At 46.4% G+C, this 21147-nt stretch overlaps 1 protein-coding gene across 1 annotated transcript in view; it reads left to right on the forward strand.

The window, feature by feature from the left end:
* GPC1 (glypican 1) overlaps nt 1–21147 on the forward strand; it is a 160669-nt gene that overhangs the window by 74857 nt on the left and 64665 nt on the right. The window contains 1 exon segment of the mRNA NM_001303227.1: nt 6456–6614. Within this exon segment, the coding sequence (NP_001290156.1) occupies nt 6456–6614 (159 nt within the window).

Here is a 21147-nt window from a genome sequence, read left to right on the forward strand (position 1 = left end):
TGCAGCGATGCGGAGGTCCTCACTTGTGGTACATGGGGATTTGGCCCTAGAGCCAAATTCTTTCATTCCTCTCTCCAACCACCAAAAAAGATATTTTCTACTGCAAATTATAAGGCCTTTCCTACTTTGTCCTTAAACATAGGCTTGGATCACTGCACCCTGCACTGATTTGTGCTGCGTGTGCATGGCTGCGAGTCAGATGGAGAGCTAAGCCCCTGTGGTGAAGGGCACATCCAAGCCCTGAATGAGAAACCGGGAGCAGTTCGTTCATTCAGAGTGACACTCCCCAACCCCAAAGGAGCAGTGAGTGGGTAAACTGCTTTCGTGCAGAGCTTTTCAGTAAGAATCAAGTCTGTTGTCAGCGTTTGTGACATTTTCTCTGTTCCCTTCCTTTGGGCAGTTTGCCACAGAAACATGCACTGATGACATTAGGATTCTCAAACTGTCATTTCTGAAGGCATTCTTATCTACTCTGTACTTAATATTTTTCCAGGACATGAAGGTGGCTCTTTCTCCTCTGTTAATTAACTTTTTTTTGCCCATGTTTGCCTGCCTTATAAATTGTTCTGACATCGGGGTCTGGGATTAAACAAATTGATACCACACTTCCAGTGTGTGAGCATGACACTGAGCTGACAGCTTGGAGTCTGAAGAATTTAAACGCATGAACAGAACGGATAGGAGGAAATTCCCATCCAGTCTTACCCAACCTCTCCCTGAAAACCACACTCCTGGACCGAGCGGCTGCAAGGCAGAGCCTACGCCTGCCTGGGGTCCTTTGCTCTGAGGATGCCAGCTGTGTTATTTCTCAGAAATATCTGCATCTCTTCACTGGGTCAGAGCTTCATTGTAATGCAGTTAAGGAGCAGTGCTGACCTGGTACGGAGCCAGCTCCCCGCAGCAGCCAGATTGAGTTGTCTTATTTGGTTAACAGTGTTTTGATAGTTTATTAAATCTTGGTGGGAGTTGAAAGGTAAAGAGTGGAATGAGCGAATCTTATGGATTATCTGTCCTTGCATTTTCAGTTTGGGTATAATCCTGGCCAGACTGATGGGCTGTGTGAACATGCATTCATGTTTTGCTGTTATGTTGTCTTAAGGCTGTTTTTATCGCCGATGTTTTCTTTATCTGGCACAAAAACTCGAGTTCATCTCGAGTAGCACAGGCTATGTGATCAACCATTGGATGGTAAAGCATTATGAAAGTGGTTCATCCTTGTCCACTGTTATTGCTCAGAGCAGGGCGGAACACGGCTCAGTGCCTTTTGATCAAATTTGGAAGGCTTGCTATACAACATTTCATATTTGGGCCTCCCATGACTCTGCTGACATTACGTGCAAAGGGAAGCCAAACAGACCACTACTCCTAGCTCACAACCAGAATATAGATCTCCCATTTTGCCCACAGCTAACTGCACAGCAAGGAAATGGGCTGCATGGCGCCAAGCTGACACCAGCCTTTGCAAAGCAGGAGACTTCCTGAGTCGTGTTCCCCTTAACAGAGCAGAATGGCTTTCAGTTCAGTCTGATGCTGGCAGCTGCTTTGAGAGCAGCTGCTCCCTGTCTACCTTACAGAGATGCTGGGGTGCAGAGGTGTTGGGAAGAAGCTTGGCAGCTAATGTTTCTCAGCACATCTGGAATGAGAACTGCATGAGGAGCTTGTCCTAGGAGGATCAGCCGCAAGGCTGTGTCCTAGTCACATGTTTCTGGGTTTCCCCTTTTCGTCTACGAGTTACATGTCACAAGACTGGGTTTCAAAGGTACTATGGGTAGTGGGTTTCAGGGTACCAGTGTGAAAGGCTGTGCTGTCAGTGACTTACCAGTATGCTCTCAATCAATCTGGGGGCGGATCGTATTTGAAGAGAGGTGAGGACAGGAGCACCTGAAGCAGGACAAGCAGGGAGGCACAAGGAAGGGATTTGCTTTCATTGCGCTGCCTGTTTGTTAGGTGCCTAGCAAGGCCAGCAGGAGAGAAGTAGAGCTCACCAGGTGTTCCTGTGTTCTCTGGCTGCACCGGCCCCAGGGCTGTGCCCTGCCTTCCTCAGGCTGCGTGAAGGAGGGCTCTTAGCAGCGTGGGATTTCAGCAAGCACAGCTGTCTGCGACCTGACCCCAAGGAGCCCCTGAGAATGCGCTTTGGGTTGCAGGTGCTGAAGGCCAGAATGGAGGAGTAGGGGTCGATTTGGGTCTAGGAGCATGAGAGGAATTTCTGGAGCAGTTTGGAGAATGGGTGGGATGAGCATTACAAATAAGACTCATGATGGATTTATCGCAGCCAGGAATAAATTATTCCTCCCAGAATTTATTTTTGTAATAATTTGCATTTAGATACTCTAACACATCCAAATAACCCCCAACCTTCTGCAAAAATTGTGATAAATTCAATCTCCTGCATCATGTGAGCACAATAGAAATAGCACTATTTCCATGGCTAAAGGGAGCTGAGAGCTCTTGGTGTTGCCTTTAGACCCGTGGACCTGCCGTTCTTCCTGCAGCGCAGCCTGCCTGGAGCTGAGCCCCACTGAGTCAGTGGTGTGTGTGCAGGGCTCTTCCTGGGGGCTCTGACACAAGTGGTGAAGTGATCTGATAGTTGGCACTCTCAAACGGAGTCATGAATGAAAGCCAAAGTGTTCTGCTAACACTGCCAGCTGAGAGGGTATCTGAAAGACAGTCAAAGCCTGTAGACAAGCAGTGTAATATTTTCTTGTCCTCAGCCTTCTGCCTATTTCTTTCTACTCCACTCCAGGACTGCTCATTGTAAGTGAGGAATTTGGTGTTGTTTTCATGCATGCTCTGCCCCGTCTCCTTTTCAAGGAGACAGTGAAGTCCATGGGTTACATCCCAGCCTGGTTTGGCAGCCCACTCTTCATGAGACATTTACTGAACCACACATTTTTGGTTGCTAAAGGTTTGGGCAAACAGGTAGCTCTGCAAGGAGGAAGCTGGGCATCCCAAAGTACTTCTTCTTGTACTTAGTCAGCCATGTCTTAAATGTGGAGCACGTAAAGCAGAGCAGAACTGGTATGAGCTGAGGCATCCAATGCAAGCTGGGTGCCTCTGTGCCATGCTGCATAGTGGTGGGCCACGATTTGAAGGCTGGAGCCATGAGAGAAGTCTGGGTTTTAAGTTACAGGCACTCATGCCCTGACTAAGTTAGTCTGAGTATATGTGGAGTATATCTATTATCTTCAAGATTTCAGCCACTTTCTGTTTGCTGCCAGTTCGGCTTCTACTGTGTTCTTTTGCTTTCTGCAAAGCTTTTCCAGCCTGGGAGCACATGCTATGGAGCAAATGGTGAGCAGCATGTCAGCTGCAGACAGCAGGAAATTTCTCTGATGCAGCAGTAGAGAGGAAGAGTGCACTGTGTCTTGCAGATTTATTGCTTGCAGAACATCTCAGCTCTCCATAGATATCTGCAAATAATCTCCAGCCAAGTGAACTCAGAGGTATTTATAGTGCACTGTCAGCAATGACATAATGTTGAGATAGCAAACAAATGAACTTTGAAATACAGGGAAAACAAAAATACAGTCTAGAGTATGTTTATTTTGAAATCAATTTAAAGAAATGTTGAAATAATAGTAGCAAATCCAGGGTGGGTCAGGTTAAAAAGCAAAGCAAGAGAAGCATTCTAGCAGAGCTGTAAGACTTTCTTGTACACACCAAGTTAAGCATACAAAGACAAATGAGGAAAACTTAGCTTCCCACTGAGATAAAATGCTGTGGTGCTGAGTACCCTACAAATACCTCCTGTAGAAAGCTAATATAAATGTTGCATCAAAAGGAATTAAGGCTGCTCTGAATTTAAGCATTAAAAAAAAAAATCTCAGTTTGATTCTCTAAGTTGTGTAAAATTAAGCAATTTTAGCTACGAGTTTGCCTTTTCCCTTTCGGTCTTTCCCCCCTCTTTCTCTGCTCTCCATGGCTGCAGGTTGTGTGCTGCTCTGTTAGCAGAGCAGTGCTGGACCGCTGCCACTGCTGAAACACACCCAGCGCTTCAGGGTGGGGTGGGAGCAGGGAGGATTTTGTCTGCTCATGTCACACTGTAATCATGTCACGCTGTAATTAGCACACCTCAAAATCTTGCTGCTCCTCCTTACTGAGGTGCAGTGGGCAGCTGAGGTGCAGCACAGAGCCCATCCTCTTGGGCACCTGCCTCCTTCTCCAGGCAGGCGTGGTCCTGCCCAGACTGCAGCCCCCAGGAGTCAGGGCCTAGGCTGCAGGCCTGCCCCAGGCTGCTGGCCTCGTGCTTTCTCCCTTTGTCTCTGGAGCCCAGTGTTTGCTCCCTGCGGTTCCAGGCTTGGTGGCACAGTTCTGAGTGGGGCTCTGTTCCAGGTGCCCCGTGCTCCTGCTGGAGTTCGCTGCAGCCTGGAGAAGAGGGGCAGGAAGCCTTGCTGAGGCCGGGTGCAATGTGCTGGCAGCTGGTCAGGAGAAGGGGCTCTCAGGAGGGCCATTCCCACCGCCTGGCCTTGGCTTGCCAAACCTTAAGGGGTTGTTGGTGGCTGAGGCTGAGCCTTCCAGCCTCGGTGCTGCTGGCCAGCAGGCCTGGCAGAGCCTTCACTGACAGGGATCGTTCCATCCTTGGGACAGTAATGGGAGTGTGGGAGAATGTTTGCAGTGGTAAAACAACAGTGAATAAAACGTCGATTCTCCTCAGAAATACTGTGGAAGCAGAAATCAGGCAGAAGAGTCTGGGTAAGAAGATATTAATTTGCTGTGACGTGAAACAAAGCTGCACCTTGTAAAATAATTCCAGCTGTCTGGAAGGAAATACATGAGAGGAAGGCTTAGCCCAGCAGCACACACTGCTGGTGTTTGCCTCTTGGCTCCTACGTGAGCCTGCTTGACCCGTGCAGAGCTGCAGCAATGGCACTGGGCCTGCAGCCAGTGCGACCCGCAGGCAGCGCAGCACAGCAGTGCGGCTCTGGGCGCATCCTGGGGACTGCTCTCCCCCACAGCTGGGCAGCGGCAGGTCCTGTCCTGCTCCCATTCCTTTGGAACCTCAGTGTTCCTGAGCACTCTCACCTCACCTGCTTGCAGGTCATTCCAGTGCTGTCTGCCAGCAAGGAACCCAGTGCCAGCCAATGCACACTTCTGAAAGGCTTCTGCCTCAAATGCATCAGCTACAGAGCTCTCCCATCAGAATGACTTCTGGGCTGCTAATTATGTGGCATTGACTGCCAATTTTTGACATGTGCCCAATTTTAAAGACCCTTTAAACTGAGGCATGCATTTGCTAAGAGCTCTGGGCTGGAAATAACTCAGGACTTCAGTGGGAAAATCTGGGACTGTGCAGGTTCAGCTGTTGATGTACATAAGGTAAAACATGATTTTAAGTATTTGTCTAAGCTTAAGGACATTAAGACAGCAGTCCTATAAAACTGCCAGCAAAATCACTGGCAGTCCCAATAAATTTTGTTCTTTGCAATTGGTTTATCTCAACTTAAGTTGTAATGTAAAAAGTTTTTTTTATATTCTTTAAAAGAAATAACCATGATGTTTGATTTTGTTCAAATGAAACCTTGTTGCTGGGCAAGAAGTGTGAGGTGTGTTTTCAGGTGGATGTCTTTTTGTTTGTGAGGACTCTCAAGAGCTTCTGCAATTGTTTTCAAAATGTTGCTGAGTCTGCCTGTGCAAATGGTTGCTTCTCCAGAATAAAGAGATTGAGGGGGGTCAGAAGGAACTTCCATTCTGAAGAATATTTCAATTTAACATCCGTGTCATTTTACCTTTCCTGTTCATCCTTATAGTTTTATAGTTCTTTATAGCTGTATGGTTCCTTATACCCTTATAAAGGGTATATTCAATCAGTGCTTGTCATAGCAACTCTTTTTGGGGGGTAGTTGTGTTTCTTTCTGGAAGATAAGATTTTTCATTGCAAAAAGAGTAAACAGGCACATTTCAAAATGTGGGGAGGATAATTAGCCACCCAGATTCCACCGGTTTTCAGCACACCTCTGTATTTTGAAAACTTCTCCCTAATCTTATCTCTCTGGTTCTAGAAATCCCTTCTCATGATAGGGATAGGACTTGAGGGGTTATTCCTAGTGGTTTTTTGGGTTTTGTTTTTTGGCAAAGTAGTTTCACACATCCTAAGAGATGTGTGAAGTCTAATGAGGACAATTAGTGTGTCATTTCATTAGAGACTTTCATGTCTTCTGGGCTCTGTCTAAGGCAGACAGGGTGGGAGATACTTGTATTTCTTATTTCCTTCCCAGTGCATGCATTTTATTGCTTTCACTTTTCCTTCCATCACAGTTCAGAATGAGAAAACCTCTACCTGCATTCAGACCAACTGCTAAACTAATGTAAGATAACTGCAGTTAGCAAGCAGATACATAATGCGTAATGCATGCCAGGTTATCAGGGAGTCGGAATGTTTTTATGCTGAGGTCATCTGGGGTGAAATCCTTCCCTTTCCAGAGCTGGCCACTCAGCTGTGCTTTCTCTCACTTTAGGGGAGCACCTGCGAATCTGTCCACAAGGCTACACCTGCTGCACCAGCGAGATGGAGGAGAACTTTGCAAACAAAAGCCGAAGTGAATTTGAAGCCATGATGAAAGAGGCCGGCCGCTCAGTGCAGACGATCCTAACGGCGCAGTACAGAAGCTTTGACAGTAAGTAAAACTGCTCTGTTCACCTCCTACTCACGTCCCAGTCACTGCAGTATTCATGTTCGATATGAATTCCTCTGCATCTTGTTCAATAGTTTGTCCTAAGTGTTGACCTTCAATAGCAATTATACCTCAGGCTGTGTTTTTGAAAGAACAAGTCATTTTGAGAACTCTGTTTCAGTGAGGCCATTGCAGGAGGCTGGCAGGCATTTGTGCCATCAAATTGTGTCCTTTGGCACAGATGCAGCTTTTACAAGCATAACGTAATCGGGTCTTACCACAACAGCATAATGTTGGAGATACTGATGTAAGACTTGGCTTGGGAAGCTGCAGACTACAGTAGAGGTGGCTGAATGGTCCTCAGTAGATGTGGAGAGTCTAAGGAGGCTTGGATTTTTCTTATTTTCTCCATGTAAATTGCAATTAAAGAGTTCAGCTCTTGTTAGATGTTTGTACCTTTAAGTTTTGCATGAACATATGAAAATGGTATATGGGAGCAAAGAACTTAGAGGCCTCTGCACTTAAGTAGTGGTAGGCAGACACGCTCTCCAGACCACAGCATCCTCTGTAGTGTTCTAAGCAATGGCAAAGGATGCTCTCTTACTTTTATTGTTCCCTGAAGAATACATTTTGTAGTGCACAGAAAGCCTCAAGGCCTTGAAGGCCACTAGAAATAAATGGTTTATTAGCAAAATTGAGATGACCTATGATTCAGAGACTGTATCCATTATCAGATTTTGAAGAAGGTCAGGCATTTAAAATCACGGTCCTCCTAACTTTATCAGCAGTCATCATATGGAGTTACCATGAAAAGGAGTTGGAGAAATAAGCTATAATAGCCAGAAAGGTGGAACTGGAAATTTCAAACAGTACATAATAGATCTAAAGAAATAAACCTGACCTTCAGGGAGCTGATAACCAAGATTAAGTGCTTTTGCACCGAATAGAAAGAAAAGGCAGTGCGTCTCTGCAAAATGTACTGTAGCTGTGTGGCCAGGGTTGACCACGGCAAAGGCGTTCTTTTAAAAGCTCAAAATTAATTGATTTTCACCTGCCTTAAAAAGTGATAGCCAAGATTTTCAGAAGAGCCTTCCAGTGATGGTTGCTCAGGCTGTCAGCTGAATGGGAGCCCCTGCTGAGCACACTTGCCCCTCCAGCCTCTCGCAGACGTTAATGCAGAAAATCCACCAGCTTCAGAGTCCTTTTCCTTTTCTGCCTCTTGTGAATTTTGGCTGGTTCATCTGGTCTTTATTTTTGCCCCAAATACTCAAAAGAACAGGCTTCTTCCTGTGTCATGAAAGAGGGTGTAAGTCTTGATGGAAAGCTTTGAAGGTTATGTTATCTAGTGAAAGACACTTAAGTGTGATGCTTTGGTGGATCAATAGTAATAACAGCAATAAGAATAATGGTATTCAAAAAGAGGCATCTCAGAGAGAGATGCCTGTGTTGAATGCCAATTAAAGCTGTGAGAGCTTTTCTCATTAATAGTATTTTAGAAAAACAGACATTAATTCTTGTGCATAGCCAAGTATGTTGTTCTTGTTCCTGTTTTTTTTAAAGCACCCAACAACGTAAGTGTTCAATAAGCAAAGCATTGCTGTAACAGACCATAATGCACAGATCATTAGTGTTTGGCAGTGGAAATAACCTCACTTGAGCCCTCAAGGCCAGGAAGATGTTTCCTGCTCCCATTATACCTTTTTCAGTTTGATTAACTTTGCTTGCAATCAATATAGAGCTTATGATTTATGCAAGACACCATTTTTTAAAAAGCATTCATCATGCTGTGTCTTTGTTTTAAGCATGAGTTTACCTATACACGGTTCTTTGTTTTGTTTTCTTTAGCTGCTGGATAGCTGGTTTAAAATTAAGGTAATTCTGCTGATGGGTCAATGAAATCACAGTAACTGCTGCAGCAACGTAGTAGAAACCACCTATTTTCCAGCTGATGTTAACCTTACACTTAACTGAGGCGTTTTGCAAGTAGTGCTGTATAAAGCTGTAGAGAATTTATTTTAATGTTCAACTCACGAGTTCTAGTCTTTCTAGACTAGAAGTAGACTTTCTAGGCACTTCACGCTAGGTTTTGTTGCATTTCCTTATCAGCAGCTTCTGCGGCCAAGTGATTAAAGCAGAGACCTTTCACTGCCTTTGTTTTTGATTTATTCCTAAATCTGATGATGATGTGATTCTCACAGTGCTTGTGTGCTTGTACTCTAGAAAGGGTTTTTCCTTTCCACTTTCCCCATGTCTGTCTTTGGCCTTTTAGGAGAGAGTGCAGCTTGTGAGATTGCAGAGGTATCGATGCATGGCTTGTCTTTATGTTTGCAATTTGGTTTGGCTGCAAAAGGTTGCCAAACCAAACTGGCCCTTGAATGGGGATATCCCCTCCTTGTAGTATTTGCATCCTAGAGGCCTAATTATTTATATATTCTTTGCTAGCAGGTGTGGCACACTGAACTGTAGGCCTGGAGCTATCTTCTTCAGATTCACCAGAGCAGATCTTACTTCTGTAATCTCACTGCTGATCATGGCAATAGTCTCTACTTGCAAATTGCCCTTAAGCTCCAGCTAACAAAATATCAAGTCTACAGCAATATGCTTCTGAAGTAGTGTTCTCTGTGCTGGTATTCAACATTTGGCTTCAGAAGATAATTCGTCCTGCAGATGGGGATCTGCAAAGCTCCAGGTTAGCAGCAGGCTTCTTTTCAGAGCTTTATTTTTGTTGCACAATTATCATCTGTAGTTTTGGCTGCTTTTGGGACAGCCACTTTGTGTCTGAGAGTGAGGTCTCCTTTATCTCATACAAAGTACTTTTAGGAAATTGTACGCATGAAATGCAGATGATAGGTATAGACATGCATGTAAAACAGATCTGTGGTTTGACTGCTCTCCCTGTAAAGCAGAGGACACATGCCTGCTGGGATGCCCTTCCCCCAGGATCTGCCAGAGCTAAATTTAAAGTTGAACAGCCTACAGTTTTGCTTGTCTGCTTACCGGAGCGTTGCTTTGCTTTCGTTTGGTTAGCAGGTTCTGGGGCATCCAATTTGAGCTCTGCATACAGTTTTTGGCTTGCTGTTAAACTTTTAGTTGAAAGCACTGCTTTGCTCTACAGCCAATTGTTTTTAATTTAATAAGAAAAAAAAGAGTAAAAAACTCAGATCCAAAGTGTTGGAGGCGTATGCTTTCTGTGAGCAAGTGCTAGGGCAAACATGGAGGTCCGAGCAGGACATTTCATTGGCAGGGCGAGGTGCATGGCTGCTCTGTTGGTGCTGATGTCCTGGGGCTCAGCAGGGGGCTCAGTTGGGTTTGGGACAGAGTTTGGGAAATGTTTCATAGTCCTGTCAGTCTCAATATTGGAAACTTTCAGAATGTGATATTATAAAGCAAGATACTTGGGCAAGCAGCTTTGTTCTGGCAGGGATTTCAGGAGGCAGCTGAGAGCTGCACCAGGCCCCCTCTGCTGGCTGCAGAGACAGAGCTCACCTCTCCAGTGCCATCACATCTTGTGTTGTGCCCAGAGTGAGTTACAAACATCGAGAGGGTTTGGGGGAACTTCCATAGGAAAATGAGCTTTTTATCCTGTGACACAGGGGCTGCAGGAAACAGGGTTGTTTCTCTGCCCTCTGTGAAAGCTCTCTTGTTGGGATGCAGTCCTTGCCTGTCTCTGTCCTCTCCATTTTTCCCCAGTTAAGTCACTTTTTAATTATATTGTGATACTGTGCCAGTCTTTTCTTCTTCCTCGTTTTGGTGTGTGTAGCAGTCCCTGTGTGACTGCTGACCTTTAGCTGCGAGCCAGGAAATCTCGCCTTTCGGAGTTGCTTCGTATTTTTAGGAAATATCAACAAGCTGAACCAAAATCTCTGCTTTTCTTTGCATTGCGCAGTCTAAAAGCTGTTTGTCATAAATTCTGGGATTTTTAAGCTGTAGCGATCAGTCACGAATTAAAATGTATGAATTTTATATGCAGGTGCCCATTGGAAAGCTGATAGCACATAGAAACTTCCATCATTTGAAAGTTGGTAGCTGGAAATCACCTATATTGAAGTGCAGGCTGTGCAGCTAATTAACATGGCTTGAGAGTTACTTTTTGATGGTTACATTCTTTCTCTGAAAATAATCATTGTTTGAAATGTTACAAGGTAGGGAGCATCCTAGAGGCTGTTATGCGCTGGTGGCTAAAATCCTAGAGATTACTGGAAGGCTTCTTTTTTAAAATTCAGCTAAATGTGTCTTTGACAGAGTTTGTAAGGTACATTTATTTATCAGGGCTAGGAATGCTTGAGGGCAGTGGCTGGGAGGATGTGCAGCTGACTTCTGCTGCTGGCTGCTAAAGCAGCACTTCAGAATCCAGGCTGGAATCTGAATGTGGGGGATGTTTTACTCACTTGATGAGAACCAAACCTTGCCAGCCCAAAAATTTTGTGAAGGCATCTAAATTCAATGGCTCACACACCAAGAGATGCAGGACTGCTTTGTGCAGGAAATGGGTGACAATCAATTGAAGCAGTGCACAGCTGGACCACAGGGACCCAGAGTGCTTGCAGCAGGGAGTGTTTTCTGCACCTCCATCACTGCCTGGTCTGGCATTTGTCACCCAAAGGAGCCAGGCATGTCGCCCTCACCCCTGACAGTAGCACCAGCTGCTCCCTGGAACCACAACTGGGACTCAAATCCATTTCTTTTGACCTGTAAGCCCCTAATTAGCCAGATTGCTCTTTGTGAAAGAGCACTAATTGCTCTTTTTGTGGTATTTTCCCCATGTCGCGGCCTTGCCTTTGTGGTTTGTGCGTGTGGGCTCAGCTGTGCGGGACAGCCAATGCCCACATCCCCAGCAGACAGGAGGTGGCTGGGCATCCCCATGGGCAGCAGCTCATAATATTTGCTGACATGCCAGCAGTCGTTCCAAACACGGGCCTCGCATCGACCTGCTGTCATCCTCGTGGCTGAACATCTGAGCCAGCAGCCAGTCTTCACCTTTGCTATGTACATGCTCACCACTGAATTTTGCTGGGGTGCAGGGTTTGCTAAAGCTGCTCAGCTCAGAGCCCAGTAGCTGTTCTGTTCCCACTGCTGCATGGCACTTGGGCAACATCAGTCTGCAGAAGCTCAGTTCTCCCCAGCTCTCCCTGCAGGATTTACTGAAAGTCCTTGGAAAAGGGGCTACACAAGGTGATCCCTTTGGCTCCCTTAAACTTCCTGGCCTTGGGGCTGGTTTGGGGAGGAGGTAGAAAGTGAGGGGAATATTCCTTGACCTGGAAATAAAAAAGTGGGGTCCCTAGGTGGGTCAAGGATGGAGGAATGGATAGAGAGGGTTCCCTTGGCTGCCTCCCTAGGAGGAAGGCAGCAGGTGCCCACATTTACCTCCTCCTTTGTTTCCATCAAGGAGCCACCTTAAGAAAGCCCTAGCACGAGGCAGGACGGTTGGTAGTTCTGCCATCATGCCCACTGAAGGAAGATGCTTTCATGTGTGGTGCTGAGGCTCCCATTGGGTGTTTATGGTTTGCTGGAATGGGGCGCGGTGTCTATCGAGGCACATTCCTGGGCTCGGTGAGATTAATCCTGACAGCTCAGTGCCTTGGGGAGGCAAACACTTAGGCTCACCTGTAGCAGCTCCAGCACCTGGGCCTTTCTCTCCCCTTACCGCCACTTCACATCTAATCTGCAAGGCTCCGTTGCGTGCTGCTGGGCATATTGCAATGTACGTGCAGCACTTCGCTTAACAGATGGCACAGGCACAGTATTCTCCTTTAAAAAAGGATAAGAACAACACGAGCCAGTGGTGCTGGCTGGGACAGGAGCGCAGTACTGTGCTGCCTGCTGCAGCGACATGCACACCACAAAGCGAAGAGCTGTTTTCGTCCCTGCATAAGTCAGAGAGTAGAAAAGGTAGATCAGGCATCTCAGTTTCAACAGCTGTCACCGTATTTTGTCACACACCAGAGAAAGCTGCTGCTGCACTGGAAACAGGGAAATGCACATCCCTGGGGGGACATGAAAGAAAGCACCTGCTCTTCCAAGATACAGGATGACACAGATGTATTTTGTGAGAAATTAGTAATGTCCAGGTAGAATTCCAGAAAAATCGTTGGTGGAGTTTATTTCACCATTGATCAATGCACAAATCTCTCTGAAAACCTCTGATTTTAGCCAGTGAGCAGTCAGTCAGCCAAGCATTTATGGCAGGTGCTGGCTGAGGCCCTCGCAATCAGGCATTGTCCCACAGGGGCTGGAGGCAGCGGGGGGGGGAAGTGAGTGCTAAGGCTGATTCCCCACAGCTTGGCGTGATGCACTTCTCTGTTGCTGGTACTATGGGAGCACTGAGGGCTGCAGAGGCAAGGTGCTGTCCCAGCTTACACATCAGCACACACAATAAGCTTGAAACTACAATACTGAAATATGTGGCATGTCGTGACACAGAAGGTTGTGCTATTTTGAGTGCTTCAAGATATCTGTTCTCATCTGAGTTGATAGAAGTACTTTGTTCTCTCTTAACGGGAAATGCTTGCAGCAAATTGTTGATTCTGCTTTACAAGTTACTGACACATGGATACAACCAAGAAGCTTCTTGTTTCTGTAAGGCTCGACACGAGGGCCAATGACTTTGCTTAAAGAAAAATCAGATTTAGGTGAGTGGACCGTGGAGAATGTGCATCATGCAATAGGTTTGCCCTAGAGATGGGAACAGAGCCTGAGCCCCATGACTTCTGGTAAGGTTCTGGAGTACCGGCAGTCCTTCTAGTCCATTAAATGCCACTATCCTCTTCTTGTAAGAGAGCAAAACACATCCAGTCATCTCAACTCTTACAGGGGTTCCTCATATTTCCATGTGTTTGTTCTCAGTGCCTTCACTCTAAGAAGAAACAGGCACTGAAAGGCTCTGAAGGCTCCTTTGGTCATTGGTGGGAGTGAGCTCTGTGCAAGGCCCTTTCCAAAGTGGAGGCAGTGATCAAAACCCTGCAGGAAGTCTGCAGCCAACCTGTACAAATGGGTGCAAGGATGTAACAGATTTTTGGCACGACATGCTGTGTGATTAGAGGTGCTCAGACTTTTAGACTTTTAGAGATCAGCATGGCTGACAGCAGTACTAGTGGGAGCTTGAAGGTGCTCTGTGCCTAGGAAACTGAGCTGAGAATTGATTTATATGTAGAGAGAGTCGGAGGTAATCCCACCTGGGGGTAAAAAGAGACGAGATGCCTTCACTGACAAGCATTCCATTTCTACATCTGCTGTGGCTGCTCGCAAATGCTTCCCTTCTCCCCTCTTTTCTGTTCTTACTTAATTTCCTCCCTTCAGTCCAGCAGTTTCTCAGCTTGAAAAGCTCAGTTTGCACGCTGTAATGGGTGCTGAGCTTTTTCCAGTGCCTCACTTCCCTTCCAGGCTGCACCAGAACGTCTTGATTCCATTTCTTATGTTTCCTGAAATTAGCCAGGTTAGTAGGGAAAAGAAATAAGGATTCTTTTTCTTCCTCAGAAGCACATTTTTATCAATTACTCCACTTTGTTTTCTCATGTAGAGCTGGAAATGTTGCCTCTGCTTGCTGTATCTACATCTCCAAGAGCGATGCATATATTTTGGCATTGATTGCTACACCTGCTGCTTAAAACAACAGCTATAATCTCTTTCCCTGGATCAGCCTCTGAGAACTGCCAGATGATACTGTGAAACAAAATTAATAGGAAAAATGATCATAAAGAGAGCATGAAATTTGCTTGGATTTTCATTTTTATGCAAAAGTAAGGGCTGTATTCTACAGAGATGTTGCTGGAGCCGAATATGATGGTATACTTGTATGCTGAGAGGTAAACAGCTTGTTCACTTGGCTTGAGAGTGCCACAAGTTTCTAGTTAAAGTGGATGCTGCATAGCAATCTCCAGCTGTTTTTAAGCATAAGTGAAGCTCTGAATGAAGGGGAAGTTGGATATAGAGCTAAACTGTTTAGCTCTGAATACTGGGGGCTTTGACTTTCTGCTTTTCATTCCTGGTGATGTTTTCCAAGTAATGCATAAGTAGGCAACATGGGGAGACCACCTCTGCTCTTCAGTGCAGACACGCCCAGCTTCCTCCTGGCCCGGAGCTGGCTGTGGTCAGCAGCTCAGCGGGTCAGCTGGCTGACCTGGGCTGCAGGAACCATGCTTAGGGTGGGCACAGGGTCAGGGTTCTCCTGCTAACACTCCGGGGTAACTGAGCAGCTTCCTGCAGCCCCAGCAGTGGAGCGATTTGCTTGTGAAATGCAACCTCTGCTTTATACTGCTAAAAATGAACAAAAGTCCTCGAGGACTAACAAATGCCAGTAGAAGTATTGCAGGGCAGCATGTAGGCTTGGGGGACAGCAGGCTGTGGGCACTGGCTGGCACAGGCAGCATGTGGTGGGACTGGGCAGCCGGGGACCACGAGCTCCCAGCTGGTGATCACTGCCAGCAACACTCCCCACGTCAGCAGCCGGTCTGCCTGGGCTGACAGGGGGCAGAGGCAGGAGCTGCCAGCTTGGACGGGGCTGTTGTGGGTCAGGAGTAACACATTTACATATGTTTCCATGCAGACTGTCCTCCCTACATGGAAATTGCCAAGAATAACACACGGCGATGCACATCTACTTGCTCTGTGTTGCACTGGTGACATCTGAGGGCAGAAGCCTCCAGTTTGTCCTGGTTTGCTGTAGATCCCTGTTTGCACAGTCCATCACGAAAACTCTACAAGACAAAAGACTGAACAGATTTCTTGTGCAGCCTCAGCCCACACCTCCCGCTCTACACCGCTGTGCAGCGATGCCTCCTCTTTAATGATGTGATCCGAGGCTCTTCTTTTCCCAGTCCCCTGGCCTCTTGCAGGGCGTATGATAGATGGTGCCTGCTGAATCATCAGCAGTTGTTTTGTAGCACGCTGCATTATTTACTGTATAGCAGCCACATCCTGCACTCAGTACATAATTATTAATTTCCTCGTCGGCTAATTAAAGATTGTATCACAATGCACACACAACAGGGAGCTGAATTAAGGGTATGGGAGAGACCTGGGTATTCTCATTCCCTCACATATCTCCTTCACAGAGGCTCTGCCTTGTGGTATGGAGGCAGCATGAGGCAGTGCCTGCAGCTGTGGGGCAAGCAGAGCACAGGCGGCCAGTGGGCCATCCTGCAGAGCACCATCCTTGGCTTTTTCTCAGCCTCAGGATGATTAAGAAGTTTTTTCTGTGTTCTTCCCCCCAAAATTCAGCCTTCAGCAGATCTCCCAGGTGGAAGATTGGCGCACAGCATGCGTGCGTGGGACATTTGCTGTAGCTGTGTACTTACAGGTGCTTTGCAGTCTGCTTGTCGGAAATTTGCGTCAAGTGGGACGAGTTTAGTGGAATCTTTAAAGATCTCCTTATTTGATCACCCCTTTATTGTTGTCTCAAAGAGAGAAAGTGACGTATTTATAGAGGAAAAGCTTTGGAAGAGGCTGATGTTTTTATTGTGTGTTCCTTTGGTGTTTGGCACAGTGCGCTTGAGAGTTTGCAGTGCTATCATAATGGCAAAGCACCTGTAAACAAATGTGCCTTGCTGGTGGGATTGTATTTTTGTACTTGAGATGTCGCAGGTGAACTATACAGACTCAAACCACTACCCCCAAAAATAGCTTTTCTCCATAGTTCTCTTTATACTGGATAAGTGTTTCTGCCAGAGAATTAAGAAGTGCTTTTTTGTGTTTTTACGCTAATGCCCAGAAATTCTTCAGCTGATCAGCAGAGGTCCTGTGTGGGAGGGCTCTTTCATTACCAAGAGTTTAAGTGAACTGTAAATATAGGTTATGTGCTTCTGCATGTTCAGAGTACCATGAAATATAATTAAAAGATTCTGGGCACTGCAAGCATAGGAACAACATAGGAAATAAACGTTTGACCTTTCTTACCTTTGCTCAGCAGCAAGCAGTTGTTCTCTATGCTTAATGCCTGCATTACTTACTGCTCTCGCTTAAACACAAGAGAAAAGCACCTACTGGGTGTGCTGGAGGAGCACTCACAATTCAGTACTTCTACTGTCAGGGCTTTTTTTCTTGTCTAGAAGGTGCAGTGGAAAATTCCAAGCTGGAATCTAACAGTACCTTTAGTTACATAGGACAGTATGAACAGGAGAGAGGTTTGGAGTTATTTCCATTTTCTGACAACAAAACAAAACAAAATGCTAATGGAGAAATGTTGTGTCTGAAGCATTTCTGGTTTATTTCTGGCCAAGGAAAGCACATGTATCACAGCATGGGGAGTCAACCTTACAAGGTACCAATCCTTGTTATCCGAGCCCATCGCTACTGAGCTCAAAGCATGCCCGTAGGGCTCGCAGTGCTCTCGTTGCTCTGACCACTACTGTAAGGCTTCCTCTGGGCCATTTCCTGCCCAGTTGTTGCCTGCAGAGCAGTGGCACCTCAAAGCACCTGTGCTGGGCTGTTGGTGGGGGAGGTTCCCCGGGAGCTCTGAAGGCATGGCGTGAGCAGCAGGCCCCGTGCCTGGGATAAACCTGCTGCTTTAGGAGCGTGCCCATGGGAGCAGAGCCAGCCCGAGGATGTACCTCATCCAGCCCACTGCTGAGGGACCAGTTCCAGCTGAAATGTGGCAGTGGGAATCAATGTCTGTTACTCCAGAGGTAAGCGCTGCCTGCAGTAGGCAGAAATGAGCACCCCAAGTAGAGGCTCTGGAAACAAATTGGCTGGGCCTCCCAACAGCTCTGTGTGTTCCTAAATGAGCGGGCATGCTGCTGGGCCCACGGTCCTTCCTACGGAGGGCAAAGCCTCTCTGCTGGGACGTCAGCATGGCACATTGCAGGGATTTGGTACACAGGCTTCTGAAATAGCTGGAGGGGTGCTTCCTTGGCTGCTGGAGTGGGCACAGGTGGGAAAGGGGAGAACCACCTTGAGACCCGTAGTAAAGAAGCTGGAAAGGCAGAGTGTTAACAGACAGTGCCTCCTGGGCACCAGGGTTGGGAATTTTGCTGCTTTGCAGGCTTCTCATTTACAAATTCTGTGCAAGGTTACTGCGCTTTGAAGATGGGGGTTAGCTTAACACCAGGAGAAAGTATAAACAGCCCATAGCCAGTCACACTTGCACAAGCTCAATTCCAGCTCTTTAGAGGCAAAATCCTGGGCATCAGAGGGAAGACGCTCGCAGCCAGCAGTCCACTTGGTAAGCATCAGTCATGGGCATCCATGGGACCAGAGTATGTAGGCAAAGAGAGCAAAGAGATATTTCTTGCAAACATAAAGGCATATTTAAAGGACTGATATCCAGAACTCCCCAAGCATAGTTTAGATTTGATCTGTTTCCATTAAAAAAAAGTGCAGTGATTAATTTTCTTTAAAAGGACAAAAGGGTTTGGAGTCTGTGCTGCCGTAGAACTTGCAGGTCTCTACTTCACAGTGCAGTTTGAAAGGACAGGCATTCCTGATAGCAGAGCTATCCGTGCAGTCCACATGGCTGAGGGCCGGGTCGCAGTGTGCTGGTGGAGCTGTCGCTGTAATTGGCTGTCTGATGTTTGTGTGTTCTGCACCAAAAGCTTTCCAAGCCACCCAGGAGGCCAGCAGCCACCAGCAGCACATTTCAATCTTTTCAGTCTCCCCCGCAGTCAAAATGCTGCAGTAAATCTTTCTAATTATTTCATTCAAGTTTTGTGTGTAAACCCAGACATTTATCTCTAGAGCTGCAGATTCGGGTATTTCATAGCAGCATTAAACTAGAAATAGAGTACATTTTCTTTGTACTTTCAGAGATTTGCAATGAAATGAAACAATCTGGAACCTAAAATCAAATGCTGGAAGTTCTTTTTCTACTGATAATAGGAATTCACTGGGTCAAGCTCAGCTGATAAAATACCTCGATTTCAGATTGCTGCTAACTGGCTATTCAGGGGGAAGGAGTTGCTCTTTGAACTCTGAATTTTGTTTTAAGAACAAAATTACTTTGCAACACTGTAAATTAGAAAAACTAATATCGAAGAAACAAATAGTGATTTCTTCTGTACAGTAATTGCAGATCTGATGTGCAGGAGCCATGCTCATATTCCAGGAACCCCTCATTGCAGACACACCAGCAAGATGTTGCAGACAAAGTGGACAGTGCAAGGCCAGACAACCTATGTGATTCCACACAGGCAGCTCCATCCCTCACACTCCCAGCATGGAAACACAATGCTGAATTTGGACACCAGATGTAAGCCTCCTGTTTTTTAACATCAATAACTGGAGTACCTCCAGTTATTACAAAAATCCACCTAACAGGATCAAGACGCATTTCACATATGCAATAAATAATAAAATATTAATCTGAATCTGAAAATAGATTATTTTTTTTTTCAGCTCCTGCTTTAGGGATGCTAAGTGGTCAATTCCCAGACAAAACGATGTGGCTTTTAAGCAACGAGCATCAAAGATTGTCTGGTTTTAAGATGTTGAAAAGACATTGAAAATGTTCAGGTAGTTAGCTTTAGATGATATAATACTTGGCGTAATTTAAATCCTGTAAAGACTGAACTAATGCATATATCCTAAGAGGTAATTGCTTTGAGGAAGTGGAAAATACCATCTCTTCTTCATCCAAAGCGTGTGCCTGGGCTAATAGGGTGGAATACCATTTTGGGGTTACCCGGGCCCTTCAGTGGCCGTGCAGGAAAAGCTCTCATCTCACCCTGGGTGCAGGAGGAGCATCCCGGCTGCGCAGCGCGGGCTGCTGGTGCCAGGTGTCAGCAGCTGCTCTGCCTGCGGCGAGATGCCTGGCTCACAGGCAGGGTTGGGACAGCGAGCTGTTGTTTCTTAGGCAAGTGGGATACTGCTGCCTCACGGCAGGCTGGCTCTGTTTGCTTTTGGGAAGCTTGGTGTTCCAAACAGACATCGCTGTTTGTAGGCAGTGTTCAGACAGATGCCAAGCGCAGACGACTGCAGCCCGCTGCTCCTGGTGCTCCGTGGGCAGGAGGCTGTGGACGTGTCTGAAGTCAGGGTTGGGCAGAGAGCTGGGAGAGCCCCAAGGAGGATGGAATTTTCCCTCCTGTGGTAGACAGGCTGTGTGGGTGTGGGCACTGTGTGCAGTACAGCACAGCTGTCCAGCCCCAGCCAGGTGCTCAGTGAGGTGCAGAGGGCAGAAGTTTATGTGCTGCTCTGTGGGAAAAGCAATCGGGAGCATGGAGATTTGGTAGATTCATTTGCAGAGCCTTTTGAGAGTAAACTGAGCTGAAGTAAAGCAGAGCATGCCGAAGGACTCGTATCCTGGAGCTGCAGCTGAAAGCTGCTGAAAGAGCTGCGCAGACTGAAGGGAATGAGGATGTGATTTTTACCATATCTCATTTCCTCACCCTTGAGCAGCATGAGACTAAATCAAAAGGGAAGAGGTGGTCCAGAAATCAGCCCCCAGGCCACAGCTGTGGGACCCTCAGGACTGCTTCCCTGCTTCACTGAAGATGTCCTTTGTGATTTTAGGGACACAGTGCAGGCTCAGTGCCAGAAAAGTCATGGGGCAGCTAATCCCATTTATCTCACTGGCAGGTCCCTAAATATCCCTGATGTTCTGAGCCCAGGACTGTAATAGGACTTTCCCAGCTCCCACAGGCATTATGAAGACAGACAGACTAAAAAAGAGCGCACATCCGTTAGGAACAGCAGCTATGTAAGAACCTCAGGTGCGCTTTATTATGCACGGAAGAAGTGGGAGGGAGGAAGGATAACATTATGTGTTAAAAATAGAGATCAGCTCTGTTAAAAAGGGGCCATCGAGAATTAAGCAACAGCCAGGAGAAATCACGTAGAGGCATTGCTGTAGACATGCCTCTGCTTTATTTTTTTTGTCTCTCATTTCTCTGTATTCCAAAATGAAGTGACTGTTTCCTTGCAGAAGGCTGTGAACCCAGAAATCAGGCTAACAACCTGCCTGTACATAATGAGGGAGAAGCTGAAGTACATCATCATTGCCCTGAGAGGTAATTTCCAGAGCTAAGTGGTCCCACATTTGTAAATGTTCATCCTTCGGAGCCGTTCATTTACTGCACTGTCTGTCATTGCCTGGGTCACTGGAACGCACGGAAAGATCAGCTCAGTGCTTCTCTGCCTCACATCAGAGCTGTGTAGCACAGCTCATGTGCTCAGCAGCATCCTCGTTTGGAGCTCTGCAGCCTGCCAGAACCATGTGCACCAAGGGATGCTCGGGGTGGCCCAAGGCAGGCACAGTAATTGCAATTAAAAGGCATTTCCTAAGCTTTGAAGTGCTGGCATTGATGGCATTTGTAAGTGGATTTCACTCGACGCAGGCATGCTGGGAAGATGAAACTGAAAGTCTCTAGGAAGCAAAGCTTTCTGTATTCTTTACATTCTGAGGATGTTTTGGGTTAAGAGCTGTCAAATGCCTGTGCTAGGAAGGAAACCATGTGCAGTCAGGTCTCTGTACGCACCAGTGCTTCATGGGGCATTTTTCTGTCTTGTTTCCCTATACTCTGAGAAATAATAAAATGAAGGAGACAATGAATTCAGCTTTAATTCTGGAAACAAGACTGGGGTGATCTTAATATTTTCATTTGCACTCACT

The sequence above is a fragment of the Meleagris gallopavo genome, chromosome 11 (genome assembly GCF_905368555.1).
Source record: "Meleagris gallopavo chromosome 11, MGAL_WU_HG_1.1, whole genome shotgun sequence".
Classification (NCBI taxonomy): Eukaryota; Metazoa; Chordata; class Aves; order Galliformes; family Phasianidae; genus Meleagris; species Meleagris gallopavo.